At 44.7% G+C, this 26,204-nt stretch overlaps 1 protein-coding gene across 1 annotated transcript in view; it reads left to right on the top strand.

Annotated features, from left to right (window-relative positions):
* Nucleotides 1-20,495, top strand: part of LOC309515867 (uncharacterized protein) — a 21,121-nt gene extending 626 nt beyond the window's left edge. The window contains exons 2-9 of the mRNA XM_082194080.1: nucleotides 641-1,148; nucleotides 1,582-1,651; nucleotides 1,899-1,981; nucleotides 3,067-3,193; nucleotides 5,638-6,538; nucleotides 12,066-12,068; nucleotides 14,214-14,269; nucleotides 19,180-20,495. Of these exons, the coding sequence (XP_082050206.1) occupies nucleotides 732-1,148; nucleotides 1,582-1,651; nucleotides 1,899-1,981; nucleotides 3,067-3,193; nucleotides 5,638-6,538; nucleotides 12,066-12,068; nucleotides 14,214-14,269; nucleotides 19,180-20,393 (2,871 nt within the window). The 5' untranslated portion in view covers nucleotides 641-731 and the 3' untranslated portion in view covers nucleotides 20,394-20,495. The remainder of the gene's footprint in view (nucleotides 1-640; nucleotides 1,149-1,581; nucleotides 1,652-1,898; nucleotides 1,982-3,066; nucleotides 3,194-5,637; nucleotides 6,539-12,065; nucleotides 12,069-14,213; nucleotides 14,270-19,179) is intronic.
* Nucleotides 20,496-26,204: the final 5,709 nt, after the last annotated feature.

Raw genomic sequence — 26,204 nt, forward strand, 5'->3', positions numbered from 1 at the left:
AGCCAAGAAACCCCATTCAGATGGATGAGCCCAGTCTCAATATCGGGGGGGGGGGGCTGGCCTGATCCTGCAGGGCTCCTCTCCTCTTCTGATGCTGAGTTCCTGCAGATGCAAGCGAACCTTCCTTTGCACTTCCCTTACCATCAAAGCTCCCCCCCCCCCCCAGATAGGACAGGGGTCTTATCCAGACTCCTGGCTGGCACGTGTGCACCTATTCAGACCTGCAGAGGATCTTTTGAGATTGAACAGGAAGCCCTGTCGAGAACCTTGGCTCCCTGCACTGCAAGGGAAATGGACTGGGTGATGCTTGGCGTCCCTGACACTGGAGGTGTCTAGACCCTGGTACAAGTACACAAGTTCCTCACGTCTCCATCACGGTTCGACTTCATTCCTGGACTGCAAGCACTGAAAGGCAGGAGCAGCCAGGCTGATTCATATTACAGAAATCCCTTCAGTTGCCTTCACATTTTGCTTGGGAAGTGTCCTTCTGCGTGGGCTAGAGGCTGACTTCCCTTTTTTAAATAAAAGGAAATTCAGTGTCTGGGCTGTGGTGCAATCCAGCCCTTGTTTCTAGACTCATCTAATCTTGCTCAATGAACCTTTTCCTTCTGCTGATCATGACTATGCATTTGCTTTGTAGGACTTCCTAGCACCTCTACTTAGGACAGACAGAACGGGGCAGAAGACCAGGGGGCTTCTTCTGATCTCTTGGGGGATTCCACAGAGCCCAGATGGATGAGCAAGACTCAGCTCGCCCTGAAGTGGGAAGAGGCCATGACATCCAAACCGGGAGCAGTGAGGGATTCTGGGAAAACTCTGTGAAGAAGATCCTGGGTGAGGAGGACACTCTCCGCTCAGTTGTTCAGAGCCAGCAGCTCAGGCAGTTCTGCTACCAGGAGGCCGAAGGACCCCGAGAGATTTGCAGCCGACTCTACAGCCTTTACCATCAATGGCTGAAGCCAGAAAAGCATACAAAAGCTGAGATGCTGGACCTGGTGATCTTGGAGCAGTTCCTGGCTGTCCTTCCACCAGAGATGGAGAGCTGGGTGAGGGAATGTGGAGCAGAGACCAGTTCCCAGGCGGTGGCCCTGGCCGAAGGATTCCTCCTGAGTCAGGCAGAGGAGAGGAAGCAGGCACAGAGAAAGCAGGTGAGAGAGACTTCCCCCTGGATACTCCCAAGGGGCTCTGAACAGGAGGGACAGTACAGTGGTACCTCGGGTTACAGACGCTTCAGGTTACATACGCTTTAGGTTACAGACTCCGCTAACCCAGAAATAGTACCTTGGGTTAAGAACTTTGCTTCAGGATGAGAACAGAAAACGCACGGCAGCTGCTGGAGGCCCCATTAGCTAAAGTGGTGCTTCAGGTTAAGAACAGTTTCAGGTTAAAAACGGACCTCCAGAACGAAATACGTTCTTTACCCGAGGTACCACTGTATACCGAAATTCTTTCCTAATGGCTCTTCCTTTCTGTTTTTGGAAAGCAAGCAATGAGATCTGATAGCCCTGAAGTGTTTGCTTCTGCCATTCCTATTGTAACCTTATTTTCATTCCCTGTTTTGAATCCTTGTTGCTCCTTCAGGGAAAGTTTCTGTTAGCAGAAATGCCTGAGGCAGAGAGGACTCCGTTGGACACCAGAGAGAGGCTGCTGGGTAAGGAGTGTTTTCTCTTTTTAGTCTCATTCTATTAATATGGAAGCTGATCTTTGGGGTGGGTGGAGACAGTTGAGGCCAAGAGGAAGGGCGATGTATTTTTACACAAATAAAATATGAAACGGGTCCAAATGTCCAAATGTGCTCATCACGTAAGGGTTTTTCTAATGCCCGCCTTAGAGATGCACAGCTGAACTCCGAGAGAAGCATGCAGGGATGTCTTCCCACTGACCTTTGTGTCTTGCAGGTGACAGAAGAATGCCGACAAGACCTCCTCACCCCTCTTTTCGTGGTGGTGGAGCAGAAGCAGCAGCTGTGGAACCAGATCAGGTCAGGGGAAGGAGCCTTGTGGGAAGAGGCCAAGGGGTGGGGCAGTCAGGTGCCTCTGAGCCCAAACAATTTTTTTTCCTCCTCTTGGCTTCTGTCAAAGCTGCCCTTAACAAAGGCTGAAATGTCATTAGTATAATTGATTGCCATTTGTTGCCATTTTCTTCATATGCTTAACAGTGAATGCTAAAACAGGCTTCTAAGCAGTAGGCAGACTATGAAGAGTGGCCAGGATTCACCTACCTGGCTCCATGAGTTGCACAACAGGGCCTCCCTGCTCTCCTTCCCACACCTCAGCTGCTACGCACTCCTTAAACTTAGCTTTAGGACATTGGGAAGATACCCTTCCACGTAACAGCAAGATGAGAGATAGGATCTTTCCATCTGGCAAATGAGAATGTTTTTGCTAACAAAATGACTAGAAGAACACAGCGTGAAGTTCTACCCATTTAAACAATGATTAATACCCATCATTAAAATTGTTGTTGTTGTTGTTTAGTCGTGTCCGACTCTTCGTGACCCCCTGGACCAGAGCACGCCAGGCCCTCCTGTCTTCCACTGCCTCCCGCAGTTTGGTCAATCTCATGCTGGTAGCTTCGAGAACACTGTCCCACAATCTCATCCTCTGTCGTCCCCTTCTCCTTGGGCCCTTCATCTTTCCCAACTTCAGGGTCTTTTCCAGGGAGTCTTCTCTTCTCATGAGGTGGCCAAAGTCTTGGAGCCTCAGCTTCAGGATCTGTCCTTCCAGCGAGCACTCAGGGCTGATTTGCTTCAGAATGGATCGGTTTGATCTTCTTGCAGTCCATGGGACTCTCAAGAGTCTCCTCCAGCACCAGAATTCAAAAGCATCAATTCTTTGGCGATCAGCCTTCTTTATGGTCCAGCTTTCACTTCCATACATCCATCATTAAAATACATGGGGGGGGGATTTCCACAGAGACGTCAAAATAAGCATTCATACTTAAAATGTGCAGCAAAACAATCCCATCCAAGCAAGACAGCCATTAACAGGCACAAAATACCAGAGCAATGTGTAGTAGATAATATTTACGCTGTCTAAGAGGAGGACATTTCCCTTTTTCTCTTAGGGTCCAGTGTGCTTTGAAGATATTGCTGTTCATTTCGCAGACGAAGAGTGGGCGTTGCTGGATCCTGACCAGAGAGCTCTGCATAAGGAAGTCATGGAGGATAATTGTGGGATCCTGGTCTCTCTCGGTAAGGCTCCCTGTTGGATAATAATACAGTGGTACCTCGGATTAAGAACAGTCCTGTTTACGAACGATTCTGTTTAAGAACTCAGCAAAACTGGAAGTAGTGTCTGGGTTTTCAAACTTTACCTCTGTCTAAGAACGGATTCCGAACGGTGGAAGGGCACCGGCGGCGGGAGGCCTCAGTAGGGAAAGCCTGCCTCGGTTTAAGAATAGTTTCGGTTTAAGAATGGACTTCCGGAACGGATTAAGTTTGTAAACTGAGGTACCACTGTATTTGTTTTGAAATTCCATACATATATCTATAGGTGAAATCTGCAATATTTTGATGGAGCTGGTTGCACTCACTGAGCAAGAGCTGGCTGTCTTGGAGGAGAAGGGGAGAAAGTGAGGGCTCTGCGACCCCCCCCCAAAAAAAAAACCTCCAGAGGAATATGGAGCCTCCAAGGCCACCCCACAGTGCAGAGGATCTTGAACGGGGCTGAGAAAGCTCCCTGAAGGATTGGGGGGCAGGTTAAGATGGCAAAGGGGAGCTATGCTCCCTCCAGGACAGAAAGTCCCTGATGTGGACCTAACCGAGTGCTAGCACCCCAGAAACAAGAGCTGGGTCTGGGAGGAAGAGCCACAGGACCCCCAAAAGTACTTAAGAAGAAGGAAGCCCATCTCAAAATGGCACTACGCTGCCTGGGGGGAAACTGACTGTGGTTACTGTTGAGAAGAAGAGACCTGCTTGTGAGTATGAGGGAGGTGGAAGGGGATCAAGTTGCCAGAGGGGTGAGAAAGAGAGATGAACTTCTAAAGCCCAAACAACTGGAAAATGGAAAGGATAAGAGGTGGAAGAGAGGACTGGAAAGGCGAGAGTGGAGCGGGGGGGGGGGATAAAAAGACGGTGGCTGTGTGAGTGACTGTCTCGCTGGTGGAAAATAGCGCTAAGGGGGAAAGAAGGGGAACATCTGTGAAGCAGCCCCTTTCTCTCTCTGAAAAAGACCACCCCAGAAAACAAAGATTTCCACTCAAGAAATTTGAGGCTAAAATTGGAGTATAAAACAGACTCCAGACAAGAGTGAATGCATGGGGGAAATGTCTTTGAGGGACTGAATACCGTATTTTTCGCTCTATAAGACGCACCAGACCACAAGATGCACCTAGTTTTTGGAGGAGGAAAACAAGAAAAAAAATATTCTGAATCTCAGAAGCCAGAACAGCAAGAGGGATTGCTGTGCAGTGAAAGCAGCAATCCCCTTTGCTGTTCTGGCTTCTGGGATAGCTGCGCAGCCTGCATTCGCTCCATAAGACGCACACACATTTCCCCCTTACTTTTATAGGAGGGGAAAAGTGAGTCTTATAGAGCAAAAAATACGGTAAATAGTGTGGGTGTTGAAATACAGCAAGACCTGAATGGACTATTGGACAAATGTGGATTGTGGAACTTGAGCGGACTCTAGCTTGATTCAAACCTTCAAGGGGGCAGGTAACATTAAAACTCTCCTAAGGAAAGAGTAAGCCAAGAGAGGAGTAGAGGCTATAAAGGAGACAAGGCTACAGGCAAGGGGAGAGGAGGACAGAGGAAATAAGAAAAGCAGAGGGCTTAAGACTGGAGAAAGAAGGAAGAAAGAAGCTTTTTATCAGTTTTGTTGGGAGGGGGCTTAGTTTATTTTTTCCCTGCTTCCCATTTCTTGATGTCCAGAATTATATTTAAGGGTGGTGTTTTGTTTTGTTTTTGAAAACTGAAAGGAGGGGGAAGGATAGAAGGAGTATTCTGGGAGAAAGAGACCAGAGGAGTGGGCATATCATGGCTTTTGATAATGTGTCCTGGGTTTTCCTGACAAGACGCCCTAGAATGCCATGGAGAGATGGACTGGAAAGTCTGAGGATAAGAGATAATGATGAATACGATATGATGCACATATGACTTGTAAAAATGCATTAAAACAAATAAATGATGGTGCTCAACAGTGCCACCTCCAGCACCTCTGATTCTAACACCCCTACAGCTCCCCTTGAATGGAGGGGTATCTCCTGGCTTGTCTGCAAATATTCTTCCTCCATTCCTTTTAAAAAACAATGATGAAGCTGGTCTGAACTGCCCCAGCATTTTTAAATGTAGGCTTTGCAGTGGTAAGAGAAGTAATTTCTGTCCGGATTTATGCTTTCGTTTTTGCTTCTGGCTGTTTTTGGTTGACCAAAGGGATGACTAACGTTGGAGATGGAGTGGATTCCATGATTGGCCCAAATGAAACACATCCCAGGAAAGAGTCAGGATTTTCAAATCTCAGTTTCCCATAAATATGTCAATTAATTCCAGTCAATAAAGGCAGTGAACCCTGTAGTAGAACCTCACATCTAATTCCCTCCGTCTTTTCCCCTATCGCATGCGTTCATTAGCATTGTTCGATAATTTGGGGCTCCATTTCTTCCTGAGGCTGTAATTAGTTTCTCTCTTCATTGTAGGAGGGGATGAATTGGAAAGGAAGGATGAGGGAGACCATGACAAAATCTACACAGTGGAGAATCCGTATCAATATATGGAGTGTGGCGAGAGCTTCAGCCTGAGCTCCCTTTCCACTTCCCATCAAATAAATCCCATTGGGAAGAAACCCTATCAGTGCCTGGAATGTGGAAGGGGCTTCACTCGGAACTCGCGTCTCACGGCCCATCGAAGAATTCATACAGGGGAGAAACCCTATCAGTGCTTGGACTGTGGAAAGAGATTCACTACAAGCACAAGCTTCCATCGACATCAGAGAATTCACTATGAGGATGAAGACTATCAGTGCTTGGAATGTGGAAAGAGCTTCAGATGGAAGGTCAGTCTCACTTCCCATCAAATAATTCACACAGGGGAGAATCCATATCAGTGCTTAGAGTGTGGAAAGAGCTTCAGTCAGAGGGCCCATCTCACGACCCATCAAAGAATTCATACAGGAGAGAAACCGTATCAGTGCTTGGAATGCGGAAAGAACTTTAATACAAGACCAAACTACTATCGACATAAAAGTATTCACAGTGAGGAGAAACCATATCAGTGCTCGGAATGTGGAAAGGGGTTCAAGTGGAAGAGTAGTCTCACTTCCCATCAAAGAATTCATACAGGGGAGAATCCCTATCAATGTTTGGAATGTGGAAAGAGCTTCAGGTGGAAGGACAGCTTCACTTGCCATCAAAGAATTCATACAGGTGAAAATCCCTATCAGTGCTTGGAATGTGGAAAGAGTTTCACTGTGAAGAAAAACCTCGCTTGCCATCAGAGAATTCATACAGGCAAGAAACCCTATCAGTGCTTTGGGAAGAGCTTCGGTCAGAGCTCCCATCCAATTTCCCATCAAATAACTCACAGTGTGGAGAAACCATAGCAATTGCTGTGTGGTGATGACTGCTTGGGAGAGACTATGGAAGATAGATTTGAAATTTACTGCATATTATACCTTGAGAGAAAACTATGTGAAAATAATGTATAACACCATATAAACTAGCAAATATGTATAAAAATGTACGTACCAGAAATGTCAACAGGAGGAAGGGTCATTTTATAATGTGTGGTGGTCCTGTGAAAAGGCAAAGTGTTTGGGGGGAATGATATATAATTAACTGAAAAGGATATTTAATCTGACAGTTCCTTAAAAACCTGAGGTGTTTCTGCTAGAAGCAATGGGGATGGAGGTCGTGAGAAAGCTGACCAATTTATTTATGTAGCACCAACAGCAGCTAGAACTTTATATGCACAGAGGTGGAAAGAGGATTACCAACAAAGGAGGAATGGATTCTGAAACAGAGGGATTATGCTGAAATGGTGAAATTAACTGCCAAATTAAGAGGATATAATGAAGTTTTTAAGGAGGATTGGAGACCATTGATGGATTATCTATTAAAGTATCACCCAGACATGAAGCTGTTAGCAGGATTTGAAATATTAATGGATAGGTGAAAGAATTAACAATCCTAGAGTTTAGAAAGTAAAAACCTATGTGCTGTGAAACAACTAATAAAATGGAGCAAAAAACAAACACCAGGAAAGGGAGGTGGGGCGTCAAGAAGAAAATTCATGGGGTAAAAAAATTATATAATGTTGTGAAATACGTTTGGAGATTTAATAAAAAATGCTTTTTTTAAAAAAAGCACCAGTTGTTATGTAGTAATTATATTTTAAGAGACTTAGTATTTGGGTGAGGATTGCAACGGTGTGCTTGTGCTTCGTAGCCCCAGCAGAGAAGTCAGTCTTGCCTCTCAGAGCCATGGGGTGCAAGCCTGGTGCCCAATATTTCTTCACACTACGAATCCAGATCTGCAAGGTGGAAGTCACTGGCCAAGTGCTGAATGTATCAAAATCACTGAGGCCTAATTGGATCCGTAGAATGTTTGGGATCTGGTGGGCGGGGCTTGTGTGTTCTGCTCTGGAACCAGCCCCTCCAGGGGGTTCCGCTAAGAGGGACCAACAGAAGCCTCTTTGTGCTTCTTGCCCCACACAGACTTGCTTCATGCTGTTGTATTTAGTGTTGACTCATGTTAAGCTAATAGTCTGCTAGGACCCCTGGACCCTTTCCCCATATGCCACTGGCAATCCAGATGTTCCCCATCTGATATTTGTGCATCTGGTTCTTCCTGCCTAAGTGCAGAACCTGACATTTGTCCCTATTGAAGTTCACTTTCTTAGTTTGGGGCCAGTTCTCCAATTGGGAGATGTACTGATTCTTTTACAGGTGGTCCCTTTAGATCAGGCATAGGCAAACTCGGCCCTCCAGATGTTTTGGGGCTACAATTCCTATCATTCTTGACCACTGGTCCTGTTAGCTAGGGATCATGGGAGCTGTAGTCCCAAAACATCTGGAGGGCCGAGTAGTTTGCCTATGTCTGCTTTAGATAGTTCAAAAGATGGCTCTTATATCTGCTCTTGGTCTCCTCTTCTCCAGGCTAACCATACCCAGATCCCTCAACTATTCCTCAAGATGCTTGGTTACCAGACCCTTAAGCATCTTGGTGGCCCTACTCTGGACATGTTCCAGTTGGTCAATATTCATCTTGTAGTGCCCAGAACTGGACACAGCATTCACTTTCTCTGCTTCGGCATTGGACTGTTGACTCATCTTCAGCTTATGGTCTACAAAGACCCCTGCTACTGGCAAGCCAGGTCTCCCCACCCACCCCCTAGATTTGTAATGCAGCAGTTCTTATTTACTGAGGTGTGTGTGTGTGCAATTACTGCCCTCTCCCCTCTCTTCCACACTCTTTTCCTCTTCTGCACAATGAGGCCACCCATCTTAGCCCCAGAAGAGGGAGCACAGAAAGGGCAAGGGTGAGTGGGCAGTGTTGAATGGTCTCTTTAAATCTGAAGGTTCGTTATTGTTCCACAAGATGTGTATTTCTTTAAAGGCCAGAGCAAATAACGTGAGCTAGTTTTACAGCTGTGAAGCAGTATAGCAGGTGCTGTAAAGTTGTGGTAATTAAGCTGTTGTGTGTGGCATATAAAGAGCAGCTCTCTCAGTACCCTGGTGGATGGGTCATGATTATTGATATATTGTAATTTAGTATTAAAGGAGTTTTTGTCATTAAAACCTAGCAAAAGTTATTTTTGCATTCCTTGTAATGTGTGGTCTCCCCAGCACGCCTTCTGCAATGCAACTAATCTGCAAATAGCCAATAGGCAACCCCAGGACTTGCCCCCAGGCACCCAGACTGAGCCAGTTTGGACATCCAGCCCCTGGCTTCACACCATCAACCCCATGAGACGAAGTGCGCCTCCACCTGAGGAAGAGCGCGAAGGGAGACTAGCCTTCTACCAGTTCTACCATTCTAGGACTCCGTGGCTGAGGAGAAGGGGACTTGGGAGGAGTAAAGCCACCCTATGGGGCGCCTAAGACCCCTTTGCCTGCAAGAAACTGCCTGCCTCTGAACAACCAGGCAGAAATCCAGCCGGGGAAGCAGCTCCCCTTTCTCTTTACTGTGGCAAAGTAAGCCTTGGGTACACCACCTACAGTTCTCCCCAACTGCGCTGGGACGCAATTCTGTGTGCTCCTGATCAGTCAGGAAATACCAAAGTCTGCAGCCAAGCATATACAGTAGAAGCAAAAAGCAGCTCTTAATCCTGGTCTTTATTGTTGCTACTGTTGTAAACAAAATCTGCCCTTTTTCCCTTATGGGGTATCCAAGAGCCCATATAAAATCCTTAAGTGGGTTCCCTATTGGTAGGAGAAAATAACAGAGGCCAACCAGAGAATATTGAGAAGCAAAGCAGCTAGTAAGCCTGATCTTTATTGATCTGTTGCAACAGGGTGCTCCCCTCACACGCAGGAAAGGAGGAGGACCCGGAACAATGGCGTGCAAGGCCTTGGGAGGAGTAATTTTAAATTGCCCGCCCTGGAGTCCAAGACCACCCCCAGAAACAGCATACATACATCACAGAATGGCGGTCTACAGCAGAAATCTGAGTGCGTTGTTTATCTCCTATCATTGTTTATCTTCTGTTTGGCAGGTTACGTGTTAATGCTTACTTGATTGGATACCCTGGGAAGCCTGGCCAGTCTTTTGTAATGATAAATACTTAGTTCCTGAGCCAGGTCACAGGCTCACACCCTCTTCATATCATAAACGTGCCCTTAAGACAGGATTTGTGAAGGAAAAGACAATGGGGAGGTTTTCCATTTTCCTTTGACCTTGCGGAGAAAACATCTGGTCAGTTTGGGAGCCAAAAATGGTTTCAGGTCGGTCTTCCTGTGCTGATCTATGCATGTGCTTGGTTGGTACATTTATGAACATTTAATATATATCTAAGACCTTAAAATTCTTATCACACTACAAGGGTTTGACGTGAGTGGCTAGTGAAGAAGAAGCCCAAACAAAGGGTTACTCTTATGTTTGAGATTTATGTGGAAGCTTGCACTCCAAAATAATAATAATAATAATAATAATACCCTGCCCGTCTGGATGACTGCCGGTTTGTGTCTGTGGGATGCTCTCCCCAGGGAAGTTGTACGTTAAAGAAAATTCTGGGTTGAGCGACTACTCAGCAGCCCAGCTCGTCCGGGTACCAGTCCCCCAGGGTCCATGCGGTCAGTAAATGAAGGAAATTCCAGCCAAGTAATTTGGAGCAAAACAGCAGTCAGTAGACTTGGATCCTTTATTGTTGCGCAACAGGTTCAACAGCAGCGAGTGAACCCAGAGCATGGGGCAACACTGACTTTTAAAACTTCCCACCATATCCCAGAATACAGTTCGCACAGCATCATCAATACATCATCTTTACATCACTGGCATGTCACCAAAGGGGAGGGGTAGACAGGGGTTACACTAGTTTAACTTTGGCAAACATGTCCAGACGAGTCCTTGGTACATATATCATAAGCAGACATGTCAGCGCAAGACCCAGGTATAAGATGAGCATAGGCTAATAAGGATACCTGAAGTCTCACCAACCAAAGTACAATAAAAATCTTTTTCATGTCTGGACCCCTTGGCAAGTCTGGGGATGGGGTTAGGCTTTCCTTGGCCATCAATCAGCTCAGCAATTGTCACCTCTGGGAACTTCCTGGAGTCCCTATTTTACAAGGGCAAAATAGCGTTGGAATGGAGGAAACTGGCAAAGGAGTTGATTTTACAGTATATGATTTTTAAAGCTAGGTAACTTCCCTGAGCTGTCAAGTTGAAAGGATACATTCAGGCATAATATTTGTAACATTTAACAACTTTAAAGATGCCCCCCCCCTGTAATTTCTGTAACATCCTTATGAGTTTGAGTTTGTAATCCTTGTCAGAACACATACTTTTGAATGGATTAGTTTTTGTTACAATTGACTATTGATTTGCGAGTAGGGACCACTCCCACTATTGAAACTTGCATCGGCCTGAGTTCTTGGTGTGCTTTCTTCCAGGGCTCTCCAGGTGGCCTGATCCTGCTTGGCAGATTCCTTTCTTTTTTGAATAACCTTTACGGGGCTTTATAGATAAGGATCATGGGAATAACAAGGAGACAAATAAATGGACAGTCTCTTCTCATGTCATTTGTATATCACAAAAAAGAGCAGAATAAATTTCCAGGAATATTTACAACATATGGTTCATTATTAGCGGTCAGTGTAGCAATTCCTGGTTAATTAATTGGTTGAAACAGAAAAGGGGGGGAAACGGTAGAATTTGTTAACAGAGGACAGTCAGCATCCCAGAGCCAGACGCCTAGTCAGCTGCCCTTGTGGTTCTGCTTCCTGTAGGTCTGAGCAAAAGTCCTTTTCCCTCTTCCATTACCAATGAAGCCCTATAAAGTCTTGGTCTATTGATGAACATTCAAGGGGTGTTCAAAGCCGAGGTAATAAATTCTGTTTCAATTTAAATTTAGAGCAACCAGATTGAGCCAAACAGTGATGCAATGGGTGAGTATTCTGGAGGCTGTTTTTTCCTCAAGATGCTGTAATGTGTGTGTTGTTACTTGTGCCAAAACAACAACAACAAGGCTCTGTGTGTTTCTTGAGGCTTTATGTTTTTCCACCCTTGAGGCTTAATGTTATAGATGTTCAGGTTGTTCTGGTTGTGGTTATTACTCTTACTCCTACATTTATTACCCAGGGCGGGTTATAACCATTTTAAAATGCCATATTAAAAAGAGTTACAACAAATGTCATTCACAGGAATAGGATTCAGGGCTCTAGTGTATTTGCTCTTATTTTTAATGATTATAGTTTAGTAATTCTTTATTGTAATGGTTAAGCGTAAACTGTTTAATATCTTCTGATACTTAATTATACAGTTTACTGTTATATTCTAATGGATTATTGAATATTGCTTTATTTTATATAAGTTGTTTATTTTAAAGTTATGGTTTTATTAACTTTTTGGTATTGGATCAGATTGCTATTAGGGGTGTGGTCTTTGCTGGCTATTTTGCTGTCTTTCAGCTTGTAAACTGCCTTGGGTATAGTAACATAGGAAGGCAGTATACAAATTAAAAGTGAAAATGAAATGAAACGAAATGAATGGGGGAGGAGGAGATCTCCAAGACAGGAAACAGAGGATCCTGCCCCTGGTAGCTATTTGTGATAAAAATATATATGCCGTATGGAAATAATTGAATATAAATCTTAACTTGTCAGGCTGGCAACAGATGACCACAACGTAACTGGCTGTGTTTAACTATATGAATTCTTTGTACATCATATAAACATAACTCTTTTCACATTATCTAATTGAGTAAAATAAGAATAAGAATAAATTTTATTTATACCCCGCCCTCCCTGGCCAGAGCCGGGCTCAGGGCAGCTAACACCAGTAAAATTACAGTAAAATCATAATAGGGGGAAAAAACCAATTTAAAATACAGGTTAAAATGCAATTTAAAATGCAGCCTCATTTTTAAAGTAGCCCATAGATCAAGACCATTAGGGGAGGGAAACATAAGGGTCAGACTGGGTCCAAACCAAAGGCCAGGCGGAACAGCTCTGTCTTGCAGGCCCTGCGGAAAGATGGCAAGTCCCGCAGGGCCCCAGTCTCTTGGGGCAGAGCATTCCACCAAGTCGGGGCCAGTACTGAAAAGGCCCTGGCCCTAGTTGAGACCAATCTAACCTCCTTCAGGCTTGGGACCTCCAAAGTGTTGTTATTTGTGGACCTTAAGGTCCTCCGTGGGGCATACCAGGAGAGGCGGTCCCGTAGGTACGAGGGTCCTAGGCCGTGAAGGGCTTTAAAGGTCAAAACCAGCACCTTGAACCTGACCCTGTACTCCACCGGGAGCCAGTGCAACTGGTAAAGCACTGGATGAATGTGATCCCGCAGCAAGGACCCCGTAAGGAGTCTCGCCGCAGCATTCTGCACCCGCTGGAGTTTCTGGGACAACTTCAAGGGCAGCCCCGTGTAGAGTGAGTTACAATAATCAAGCCTGGAGGTGAAGCAATTAAAGACCAACATTTAGAACAGGAAATACAAATAGATCAGTTCTTATATACGTAATGTCCAAATAGAAGTTTTTGTGTTCCACGTATTTACAAATGAATCAGTTTTTTTAAACATAATGTCCAAATAGAAACTTTTTGAGTTCCACGTATGTTTTTGCGAATACAAATGTCAAATGCAACAACTTTAAGGAGCAGTACTTGCAAAAGATGAACTTTTCTTTGTAATGTTTCACATCTGCCTTTGCAAAGTATAGTATGCAGCTGCTGTTTCTAGTTACAGGTGGCAGCAATCTACAGCAAAGTGTTTTTCTCTTAAAGTGACCCCCTTGAAACCACCATATTCAAGGTAGATTTTTAAGGTTATCAATGGTATATCAAGATATTAATAATAGCTCATAGAAAAAAACTATATTCGATTTCTGTATTTAAACCTGAGAGATGCAAAAAATAGAGCAGGAAAATAAATCTGGTTTCTTTCTGCATAAGAATCTTTTTGGCTTCTTCTACAGGTCTTTGATATGCCCAGATTACAAAGAGAGTTAAATCTTCATCTGAATGTGATGCTTGAATAAAATGTTGCACTAAAGGCGCGTCAACAACACTGTTTCTGATTCTGGAACGGTGTTCTGATATTCTAACTTTGATGGCTCTAATGGTGTGACCTACATATAAGTAACCCACAAGGACACTTAATCACATAGATTACTCGTGGAGTAGCACATGTAGCAAACGACTGTAAAGCAAATTTAAAGCCTTCTTTGTTGGAAAACGTCTCTACTTGCAGTACATATTTACATGAGGTACATGAGATTTATTTGTACATGTGTGGAACACAAAAATCTTCTATTTAGACATAACGTATATAAGAAAGGATCTATTACACAGTTTACATGCCAACCACTTCCCTGCTTTGTTATCCTGCCGATTTCCTTTAAGTAGGGAATTAAGTTGTATGAAAATCCCTGCAGGGCCTTCTTCCTCTCTTCCAGGACCCTGAAGCTTGTTTTGGCTCCTTGACTCATCAGGAAGGATGAACGAGACGGATCCAGCAAAGCTAGCAAAGATGGAAGGGGGGAGATGGACGGTTGACCTGGTCAGGTTGTCTCCCGCATCCCTCCCCACAACCTCTGAGCGTTCCCTCCCAGGGACCTCCGAGAGATCTGGTGAGTCCCAGGGGAGTGGAGATGTGGACCTGGATGGATGGAGCCAGAGAGGTATTGGGGCTTCCTCAGCTTGGGGGTGGGGGAGGCAGGCAGGCGGATGGAGATGGAGAAGGAGAAGGAGGAGAGCACCTTTCCGGGCTCCTCCACCCACCTGCCTGCCTGCGCCTTTGTCATCTGCAGGCAATTTGAGCTAGGAATACATCACAGTTCTCTGACCACCGTGATGTACTAGCAGCTCAAAATGTCTAAAACCAGTGCTGTGCTCTGAATGCCCTACCAATGTCAAACAACTTACCGATCCATCGCGCAGCACTAGAAGCCACGACTCTTTTAAAGTAACCTGATCCCGCTTTGCAGATTGAACACAGATGAGGTCTCCATGTGTTGCCCCTTTTTTTTCTTTTTTATAACTTTTATTTGCTTTTAAAAACAAGGATCATAGGACTAATAAATGATACAAATGTGTAGACTGAGTCTTCTCATGTCATTTGTACATCTCAAAATAGCAGAATACATTTGCAGGAATATCTATCACATGGATAGGCAACCTAAGGCCTAGGGGCCAGATGTGGCCCAATCGCTTTCTCAATCCGGCCCGCAGATTGTTTGGGAATCAGTGTGTTTTTACATGAGTAGAATGTGTCCTTTTATTTAAAATACATCTCTGGGTTATTTGTGGGGCATAGGAATTCATTCATTCCCCCCCTCCAAAAAAAATTTAGTTCGGCCCCCCCACAAGGTCTGAGTGACAGTGGACCGACCCCCTACTGAAAAAGTTTGCTGACCACTGATCTATAACATATGGTTCATCATTATTGGGTTCATGATTTGGTTTAAATTGAAACAAAAAACAGGGGAACAGGAGAGAACAGAGAACATTCAACATCACATAGTTGAATGCCTAGTGAAGGTGAAGAAAGTTACTTACGTATAAATTTAAATTTAGACCAATCAGATTGAGGTAACTGCTAATGGGGAATGTGCAGGTGAAGGTGTTGCTGTTTGTTTCATAGATGAGGCATGGACATTGCAGGATCCTGACCAGAGAGCTCAAGGAGGAGAATCATGGGATCATGGATCCTCTTGGTAAAACTCCCTGTTGGATCATAAGATCAACTTTGAGATTCCATACATACCTCTATGTGATGAACCTCCACTTATTTGGTGTGGGAATGTTGAGGGTGCCAGGAGAGAATATATTGTTAATTAATATCCTTCTTAACTTGCGCTAGCAAGTTTCTTCACTTAGCAGAGTGCATTCCCCTATACACAGAAGAAAACTAGTTGCAAATTCGTGTGAGTTTCTCAAGACAACTAGCAATTCAGTCTGGCTTGTCTAGATTGAGATATGTTCTAATATTCCTGGGAAGACCCTTTTGAATCCCTCCTAAAAGAATAAAGACAACGCAGTCTTATTCATAAGTAACGAAAAGTAGTTTTACTTATGATCAGGCTGAGCACAGTGTGATCCCTGAAGGCAGGCTTAAGGCTTAAAGTTACAAACATGTACAAACAGGTTTACCCCATATGGGAGATGACCTGTGGAACTGCTATGGCAGCCAGCAGTCCAGTCCAGGTGAGTCAGGAAGCAGGCAGGACAAAAAGGGGAGGAAGGGGGAAGGTGGCAGGTGACTTGGCCTTTAACCAGTTCTGGAAAGGTCACGCCCACACACTAGTCACATGCAAGGAAGGATGATCCAGGCCAGGAGGAACAGGAAGTTTCAACTGGCTGAACCCAACATTCCCTTGCATGTCCACTCTAGCAAAACAAGGAATGCTGTACTTGACTGCTCCCAGTGGATGACATCCCACATATGGATGGAGACCAATAGCACCTGGGATTCTAACATCCCCACCATGATCCCTGAATGGAGGGATATCAATAGTCTTCTCTGTGAATGTTCTTTGTCTATTCATGCCTTTTTAAACAATGACCAGGCTTGTCTGAGCTGCTAAGGCCTTCTTAAATGTCGGCTTCAGAGTTTTTAGTGAAATTGATGTAACTTCTGTCAGGTTTGTTGTTTTTATTTTTGCTTTTGCTTCTGCCTGTATTTGGGTGACCAAAGAGATGACTGACTTCAGAGATGGAGTGGATTCCATGATTGAGCCAAACAAAATCTATCCCAGATACAGTGGTAACTCGGGTTAAGTACTTAATTCGTTCCAGAGGTCCGTTCTTAACCTGAAACTGCTCTTAACCTGAGGTACCACTTCAGCTAATGGGGCCTCCTGCTGCTGCTGGGCCGCCGGAGCACGATTTCTGTTCTCATCCTGAAGCAAAGTTCTTCTTTTTTAAAAAAAAATAAATAATTTTTACTAATTTTAAAACAAAATAATTATCATATATTCTACAAAATTTCACCTCTTATACAATCTTTTTGGACTTCCATCAGCACCTCTGGTGATCTCCCATTTTTATAATTTCTTCTGCATTTCTTAAATTCATATTGCCTTTAATTATCATAACTAACATCATCCTTTTCATTCAATAATGCAATAATTCAAATTATTCCCCTTACAAACTTCCTGTAAACCTACAAATGTAATCTGGTCATCACAATTACTTTTCAAATAGTCCGTAAATTTTTGCCAATCTTCTGTGAATCTCTGGTCCCGCCGGTTTTGAATTCTTCCCGTTAGTTTATCTTGTTCTGCATAGTCCATCAATTTCATCCTCCAATCTTCTTTTGTCGGTAGTTCTTCTTGCTTCCATTTTTCTGCCAATAATATTCTTGCTGCCGTCATTGCATACAAAAACAGCTCACAATCATTTCTATTTATATCATCCCCGACAATGCCTAGTAAACATGCTTCTGGTTTTTTAATTAACGTATATTTCAACATTTTTTTCATCTCGTTATATATCATTTCCCAGAAGTTTTTCACTTTTTTACATTCCCACCACATGTGATAAAAAGTTCCTTCTTTTTCTTTACATTTCCAACATTTATTGCTTACTTTATACATTTTATCCAGTTTGACAGGTGTAATATACCATCTATAAAACATTTTCATCACATTTTCTTTTAAGGCATTGCATGCAGTAAATTTTAAACCTTCCTTCCATAATTTTCCCCAAGCATTCAGCTGTATATTGTACCTGAAGTCTTTAGCCCAATGAATCATAATCGACTTAAGCTCCTCATCCTTCAAATGCCATTCAAGCAGCAGTTTATACATTTTAGACAAAATTTTATACTTATTACTTAATATCTCAACTTCAAACTTTGACTTATTTTCATCAAATCCTATTTCTTTGAAGTCCTGTTTAAACATTTCATTGACCTGACGATAGTGTAACCCACGGGTGTCAAACACAAGGCCCGCGGGCCGAATCCAGCCCGCCAGACCTCGTCATGTGGCCCGTATAGCCGCCGCCCGCCGCCCGCCTTCACCTTTTATTCTCGCTTTTTTTCTTTTTGACACAAGAAAGCTGCCCCCTCAGCGCATGTGCGGCAGCCTACAAGCCAGAGAACGTCTGCCCTATAGTGGCGCCGGCCGTTCTACACAGGAAACCTCCACTTTATATGCATTCCTACAGATACAACCGGCCCTTTGAGGGTGACCAAACTGCTGATGCGGCCCCTGATGAATTTCAGTTTGACACCCCTGGTGTAACCAATCTCTTACATATTCCTTAACTTCTTCATATGGTTTCATCTTCCATTTACGTCCTTCTTTTTGTATTAATCTCCCATCAGTTATCCAGTTTCCTTGCATATTGATCTTTTTCACACTCATTACTTCTAATGGAGATAACCAGTGTGGTGTTTTTTGTTCCAATAGGTTTTTATACCTATCCCATATTTCTATTAGAGATCTTCGAAATATGTGGTTTCCAAATCCTTTATGGACTTTTGCTTTATTACACCATAGATATGCGTGCCAACCAAATCTATTATCATAACCTTCTAAGTCTAACAAATCTGTATCTTCTAATACCATTCATTCCTTTAACCAACAGAGACAAGATGCTTCATAATACAATTTCAAATCTGGCAGGGCGAAGTCTCCTCATTCTTTAGCATCTGTTAATAACTTATACTGTATTCTCAGCTTCTTCCCCAGATATATCTTGAAATTGTTTTTTGCCATTCTTTAAAAATTGTTGCCCCTTTGATTATTGGAATTGACTGAAACAAAAATAACATATTTGGTAGCACATTCATTTTGATAGCAGAAATCCTTCCCCAAAATGACAATTTCGCCCTTCCCCATATTTCCACATCTCTTTTAAATTCCATTCCACACTGGTATATAATTATTTTGGAAAAGATCAATGTTTTTAGTAGTTAACCAAATTCCTAAATATTTAACTTTTTTAACCGCTTCTATACCAATTTGTTTCTGCAGCACTTCCACCAGGTCCTGTTTCGTATTTTTAACAATCATTTTAGTTTTCTTTTTGTTCAATTAAAAACCTGCCACTTGCCCAAACTGTTCTATCTCTTCTAATACTTCTTTAGCACTTGTAGCTGGATTTTCTAATGTTAGTACCAAGTCATCGGCAAAGGCTTTCACTTTATACTCATTCCGACCGACTGAAATTCCCGTCATGCCTCCCGCTGCCACCATGCCGCTACCGCATGATCCCTGTTCTCATCCTGAAGCAAAGTTCTTAACCCGAGGTACTATTTTTGGGTTAGCGGAGTCTGTAACCTGAACCGTATGTAACCTGAAGCGTATGTAACCTGAGGTACTACTGTAAAAGCCAAGCAATAAGTCAGTTAATTGTTGTTGAGTCTCAGCTTCAGGATTTGTCCGCCGAGTGAGCACTTAAGAACGGATAGGTTTCCTTAAGAATGTCAGTTAATACCAACCAAGGCAGTGAAAATTATAGTAAGGCCTCACAGCTAACTTTCTTCAGTTCTTCCTCTCTCACAAGCATTTGTTAACATTGTTCAATAATCTGGAGCACCATTTCTTCCTGAGGGTCTAATTAGCTTCTCTCTTCATTGCAGATGGTGATGAATTAGAAGGAAAGAACAAGAGGGACCAGAACAGAATCCACATAGTAGAGAAGTCATATAAATATTCAGAGTGTGGAGAGAACATCCATCAGAGGTCCCAGACCACCTCCCATCAAAGAAAATGCTTCGTACAGAGGGATAGCCTCACTTCACACAAAAGAACAAAGAGTAGGGAGAAATTGTATCAGTGCTTGGAATGTGGAAAGAGCTTCAGTCACAGTCATCTCACTTCCCATCAACAAATTCATATAAAGGAGAAACGTTATCAGTGCTTAGAGTGCGGAAAGAGCTTCAATCAGAAGGATAGTCTCATTTCTCATCAAAGAATTCATACAGGAGAGAAGCCCTATCAGTGCTTGGAGTGTGGGAAGAGCTTCAGTAGGAAAAATCATCTCACTTCCCATCAAACAATTCATACAAATGAGAAACTCCATAAGTGCTTGGAGTGTGGAAAGAGCTTCAGTCAGAGGGTGAATCTCGTTTCCCATCACAAAATTCATACAGGGGAGAAACCATATCAGTGCTTGGAATGTGGGAAGAGCTTCAGTAAAAGGGCACATCTCACTTCCCATCAAAGAATTCATACAGGGGAAAAACCCTATCAGTGCTTGGAATGTGGAAAGAGCTTCGGTTACAGCCACCATCTGACTTCCCATCAAAGAATTCATACAGGGGAGAAACCCTATCAATGCTTGGAATGTGGAAAGAGCTTCAGCCGGAAGGATCATCTCATTTCCCATCAAAAAATTCATACAAAGGAGAAACCATATCAATGCCTGGAATGTGGAAAGAGCTTCAGTCTCAGGCACAGTCTCACTTCCCATCAAAGAGTTCATACAGGGGAGAAACCATATCAGTGCTTGGAATGTGGAAAGAGCTTCAGTCAGAGCTCCAATCTCTCTTCGCATCAAAAAATTCATACAAAGGAGAAACCATATCAATGCCTGGAATGTGGAAAGAGCTTCAGTCACAGGCACAGTCTCAATTTGCATCAAAAATTTCATACAGGGGAGAAACCATATCAGTGCTTTGAATGTGGAAAGAGCTTCAGGAAGGGATCTCAGCTCTCTTCCCATCACACAATTCATACAGGGGAGAAAGCTTTTCAATGTCATGAATGTGGAAAGAGGTTCAGTCGAAGCGACAATCTCACAAACCATCAAAGAATTCATACAGAGGGAAAACCAAAAAGGAAAAAAAATTAAAACCTTACAAAACACAAGTGTATATAAAAAAAGAGAAGGGGGCAGAATAACTAAAAATACCCTTTATCACATTTGTATCATCTATATCATATAATTTATCAACCCATAGAAAGGCAGGCTCCCTGTTTTATATAATTGTAAAACCTTTATTATACCGAAATCTTAAAAATACATACAATATAAAACATATTCAAACATTACAGATTATGAATATGCAAAAAGTATAAATGAGAGGGAAACAAGAAAAGAGAAAAAAGAAGTAGAAAAAGAATAGAAATGATATTATTTACGATAAAGAAAAGCCTTCCAACTATACCCATTGTACTATTTTGAACTAATTTTTTTTACAGTTTCCTAAATCTCCCCCCCCCCCCAATCTCACATTCTCCTTTTTGGTTCTAGTTTTCTCCAATATTTCCGTATATTAGAAGACTCATTCGATATCTGCCATAAAGCTTTTGTTATCACAGTAAACTTTAAGGTATTCTTTAATTACTATCCATTCTTTATTAACATCTTGTATCGTATTTCCTCTTACTGCTCCGGTTATCCTTGCTAACTGTATGTATTCTAGCAATTTGGTTTGCCATTTGAGTTTTGAGGGGATGGTTTCTCTTTTCTGATTTTTTGCGGTTAGAATCCTGGCAGCAGTTGTGACATACATAAATAAATGGTCTGTTTGTCTTCTTGATTTCCGTTGTTATGATTCCTGACAAAAAAGCCACCTGTCTCTGCAGGACAGGCGGCCACCCAACTTCCACATCAAAGTCTCCAGCAAAGGAGAGTCAGGAATTGCACCCGCAGGTGGTCTTCTGGGCCTTGCTGCCCAGCCCACAGGGGACCTCCGCATAAACCCACAAGTGCAAACATGCACACGGAGGGCCCCCCACCTGCCACATGGAGCACAACCAGGACGATATGGGATCGAGGGGGCAACTCCCATCTCTTACGGGGGCGCAATTAGTGCCAGCACCGTCCGTTAAGAGTTTGGGTGTAATCTTCGATACCTCCCTCTCTATGGAGGCGCAGATTACAACTATAACAAAGGCGGCATTTTTTCATCTCCGCCAAGCTAAGCAGTTGGCCCCTTATCTCTCTCGCCCTGACCTAGCCACTGTGATCCACGCGACGGTCACCTCCAGACTGGATTATTGTAACTCGCTCTACGTGGGGCTGCCCTTGAGACTGACCCAGAAACTCCAGTGGGTGCAGAATGCCGCGGCGAGATTCCTTATGTGGTCTTCGCTGCGAGAGCACTATACCAGCTGCACCGGCTCCCGGTGGAGTACAGGATCAGGTTTAAGGTGCTGGTTTTAACCTTTAAAGCCCTATACGGCCTAGGACCCTCGTACCTACGGGACCGCCTCTCCTGGTATGCCCCACAGAGGAACCTACGGTCTGCAAATAAAAACATTCTGAAGGTCCCAGGCCTCAGAGAGGTTAGGCTGGCCTCAACTAGAGCCAGGGCTTTCTCGGCTGCGGCTCCAATCTGGTGGAACGCTGTGTCACAAGAGACTAGGGCCCTGCGGGACCTGACATCTTTCTGCAAGGCCTGCAAGACAGAGTTGTTCCACCAGGGCTTTGGTCAGGGCCCAGCCTGACTCCCTCCTCTGGCAACCTGCACAGAATTTTGCTCAACGGTTGCCATTAATTTGATTTTTATTAATTTTTATAATGAAATGTTTTTAGAATGTTGGATTATTTGATAGTTTATTTGATTGTTGTTAGCCGCCCTGAGCCCGGCTTTGGCTGGGGAGGGCGGGATATAAATAAAATTTATTATTATTTTATTATTATTCTTGACCCCTGCATCGCCCACCCCGGGGTGGCCCATGTGGCAGACGTAGGAGACCCCGTGGTCCTCTGTCAGGACAGGCAACAGGCAGGTGAAGCTGAAGGTGCCGTTGGGGGCCTGGCGGTGCCCCAAGTCCCAGATATCCAGGAAGGCGTCCTGGGGGCGCTGAACCTCCTCCACTTCCAGCTGACCAAGGCACCCAGAGGGTAGAAGCTGGAGACCTCGCAGGCTGGGTGGGGACAGGCGCCGGTGGGCACTGAGAACGTCATAGGCGCAGCTTCACTGGGGGGGGGGCTCTGCATGTGTAGAGGGGGGAGAGGGAGTGAGCGCAGCGCCAGCCGCTGACAACCAGGAGAGCTGCAGGCAGCCAAGGCTTCAGACTCCCAGCTGCTGGGAGGGGAGAGGGGGGCTCTTGGGTTCAAATCCTGGCTGGGGGAAGGACATCGGGTCAGCTGCCGCAGGGACAGGACAGGGCTTGATCCAGCAGCTGGCTCTTCTTATGGAGCCTCCCAGTCCAGGGGCAGTCTCCCTGGATTGCTTGAATGGCAGAGGTGGAAGGACCCCCAGGGGTCATCCAGCCCAACCCCTTAGGAGGCAGGAAGCACTACCTATGGGCATTTGGCCACTGCAAGGACAGGAGGCCGGACTGGATGCCTCAGGCTCTTTGTCTGTTCCCATGGAGCTTCCAGGAACAGAGGTAGTCTATCATAGGTTCTTATAGTCATAGAACTATAGAATAGGAGGGCACCTAAGGGTCATCTGCAAGGCAGCTATCTCAGGGCTATTTGGCCACTGCGAGGTTTAAGCACTCTCCCTATGTTCTTTTGGAGCCTCCAGGCACAGGAGCAGTCTATCTGGATCCCTAGGTCCTTGACGGCATTTGGACCCTGCGAGAATAAAGGAAGCTGGCTCAATGGGGGCAGCTGATACCCCTTTTCCCCCTTTCCTCTGCCCTCCCTGCGAGGGAGACCCCCGGTCACTCAGTCACCCACCACCTTGAACTCGAGCACCTGCTGGCCATGCAGGTGGGGCAGGTAGAAGGTACAGACGTAGGTGCCCTTGTGGCAAATGGCCACGCTCCACAGGCACAGGGAGGCGCTGCTGCCCTCGGCGTCCAGCAGCAGCTCGGCCACGGAGACCCCCGCGAGGCTCCGTCGTAGGCCAGCACCACCTTCATGGCCCCCTGGAACTGATGGCACCATTCCACCGAGAAGGCAGAGGCTGGCGCCAAGAAGGCACAATGCAGGATCGCCGGGCGCCTGAGGCAGGACTCCAGGCACGGCGTCCGCGTGAAGACCAACAGCACCGCTGCGCAAGGAGGGAGGAGGGCAAGGTGAGTGGTAGAGATCCCCAGTAATCGGGGTATAAATAAAAAAATATTATTATTATTATTATTATTATTATTATTATTATTATTATTTTATTTATTTATTTATTACCGAGAGGCTCTGGCACCCTGCACAGTCATTTTAAATTATCCATTGATGGCACCACTCCACCGAGTCAAAATGAGTGTACCATTAAGGTTTTGTGTGTGTGGTTGGCCCTCGTAATAACTTTGCTTTATTCATATCCGTGGGTGAAATATACTCAGAGTCGCAAAGTGATTTCATGCTCTTTATTCAGCTCATAGTGGTGAGGAGGAATGAAGATAGATAGATAGATAGATAGATAGATAGATAGATAGATAGATTCTTTATTGTCATTACACTAGTGCAACATTGCACAAGTGCAACGAAATTGGATGCCAACCCTTAAAAACAACAAAAGCAAAACAACAGCAACAACCAAACAAACCACCTTCCAACCACACCCACACCCACACCCATCAAACTCCCAGGTCTCACTATCGAGTTACAGCATTCAAAAAGGCCACAGCTCTTGGATAGAAACTGTTTTTCAGTCTATTTGTCCTAGACTTGATGTTTCTATACCTCCTGCCAGAAGGCAGTAGTGCAAACAGACTGTATCCCGGGTGAGATGGATCCTGCAGGATGTTGTTTGCTTTCCTAAGGCAACGGGAACCGTACAGTTCTTCCAAAGGTGGGAGAGGGTGACCAATAATCCTTTGGGCTGTGGTTATGACCTTCTGGAGCACCTTCCTCTCCCTAGCTGTACAACTGGAGAACCAAGCACAAATACAGTATGTAAGTATGCTCTCTATGGAGCCTCGGTAGAAGGACACCAGCAGTCTCTCACTCAGATTGTTCTTTTTTAAAAGTCTGAGGAAATAAATTCTCTGCTGGGCCTTCTTCACCAGAGCAGTGGTATTTGCGCTCCAAGTCATGCCCTGATCCATAGTCACTCCCAAAAACCTGAATTCCGCCACCCTCTCCACCCGTTCCCCGTTGATATACAAGGGCTGAATGTCCGCCTTTTTTTTCCTGTAATCCACCACCAATTCCTTGGTCTTAGCCGTATTGAGAGCCAGATTGTTCTCTCCACACCAAACACAGAGCCGCTCCACCTCGTCCCGATAGGCGGACTCATCCCCTCCTGAAATGAGCCCCACCACCGTAGTATCATCAGCAAACTTGATGATTTTGTTGCTGGAGTAGATGGCTGTACAGTCATACGTATAGAGAGCATAGAGCAGGGGACTCAACACGCAACCCTGTGGTGAGCCGGTGTTAAGGCTAAGGGCTGTGGACACATGTGACCCTACTCTAACCCTCTGAGAACGTTCTGACAAAAAATCCAAAACCCAGAGACAGGTGGAGTTGGGGAGTCCAATCGTCTCTAGCTTGGACACCAGTCTATGGGGGAGGATAGTGTTAAAGGCAGAGCTAAAATCCACAAACAGCAGCCTCACATAATTCCCCGGCTGCTCCAGATGGGACAGAGCAGCATGGAGAGTGGTGGTGATAGCGTCTTCTGTGGATCTATTTGCCCTGTATGCAAACTGGTAGTTGTCAAAAGTTGATGGAAGACAGGAAATAATATGACGGCGCACCAGTTTCTCAAAACACTTCATGATGATTGGAGTCAGTGCAACTGGTCTGTAGTCATTCAAACTACTGATTGTGGATTTTTTAGGCAGAGGGACAATAGTTGACGACTTCAGGCAGGGTGGGACAATAGACTGGTGTAAGGACTTATTGAAGATCTTAGTAAAGACCCTCGCCAGCTGATCCGCACAGCCCTTCAACACCTTTCCAGTGATGCCATCAGGTCCAGCCGCCTTCCTCGGATTCACCATCCTCAAAACCTGTCTCACCTCGTACTCCTCTACAGTGAATGAGGGGCCCCTATGGGCTGGTGGCTGTAATACCGGCGTCTCAGGTGGCTCCTTCTCGAAGCGAGCAAAGAAGAGGTTAAGCTCCTCCGCCAGCAAAGGGTCACCGTCGACAGCGCCAAGGTTAGGTTTGTAGTTGGTAATATGCTGAATCCCCTGCCACATCTGTCTTATGTTGTTGCTTCTTAAATTATCCTCAATCCTCTGCCAATAATCCAGTTTTGCCCGTCGAATACCCCTCTTCAAGTTTGCTCTTGCCACACTGTAAAGCTGCACCTCGCCCGACCTGAAAGCCCTGTTCCTTTCCCGCAGCAGGCACTGGACCTCTCCATTCATCCAGGGTTTTTGATTGGGATAAAACCGGATGGATTTATTTACTGTGACAGTGTCTGTGCAGTGATTGATATAGCACAGTACTGCCGCCGTGTACTCCTCCAGGTCCGAACGATCGAAAATATCCCAATTGGTTCTCTCAAAACAGTCCTGCAGCTGGTAAATAGCACCTTCAGGCCAGATTTTAACAGATTTTAATATTGTAGGAGCCCGTTTCCTGAGTGGGATGTATGCTGGCACCAGGAACAGAGACATATGGTCGGACTGGCCCAAGTGTGGCAGCTGTAAAGCCCTATAGCCGTGATTTACATTCGAATAAACTTTATCCAGTGTCTTATCCCCTCTTGTGGGGCATTTCACATGCTGATAGAGCGTTGGAAGCACTGTTTTGAGTTCAACATGGTTGAAATCTCCCGCAATGATGTGCACAGCTTCAGGGTACTTGTCT

This window comes from Podarcis vaucheri (assembly GCF_965113315.1).
Source record: "Podarcis vaucheri genome assembly, chromosome: 12".
In the NCBI taxonomy this organism is placed as follows: Eukaryota; Metazoa; Chordata; class Lepidosauria; order Squamata; family Lacertidae; genus Podarcis; species Podarcis vaucheri.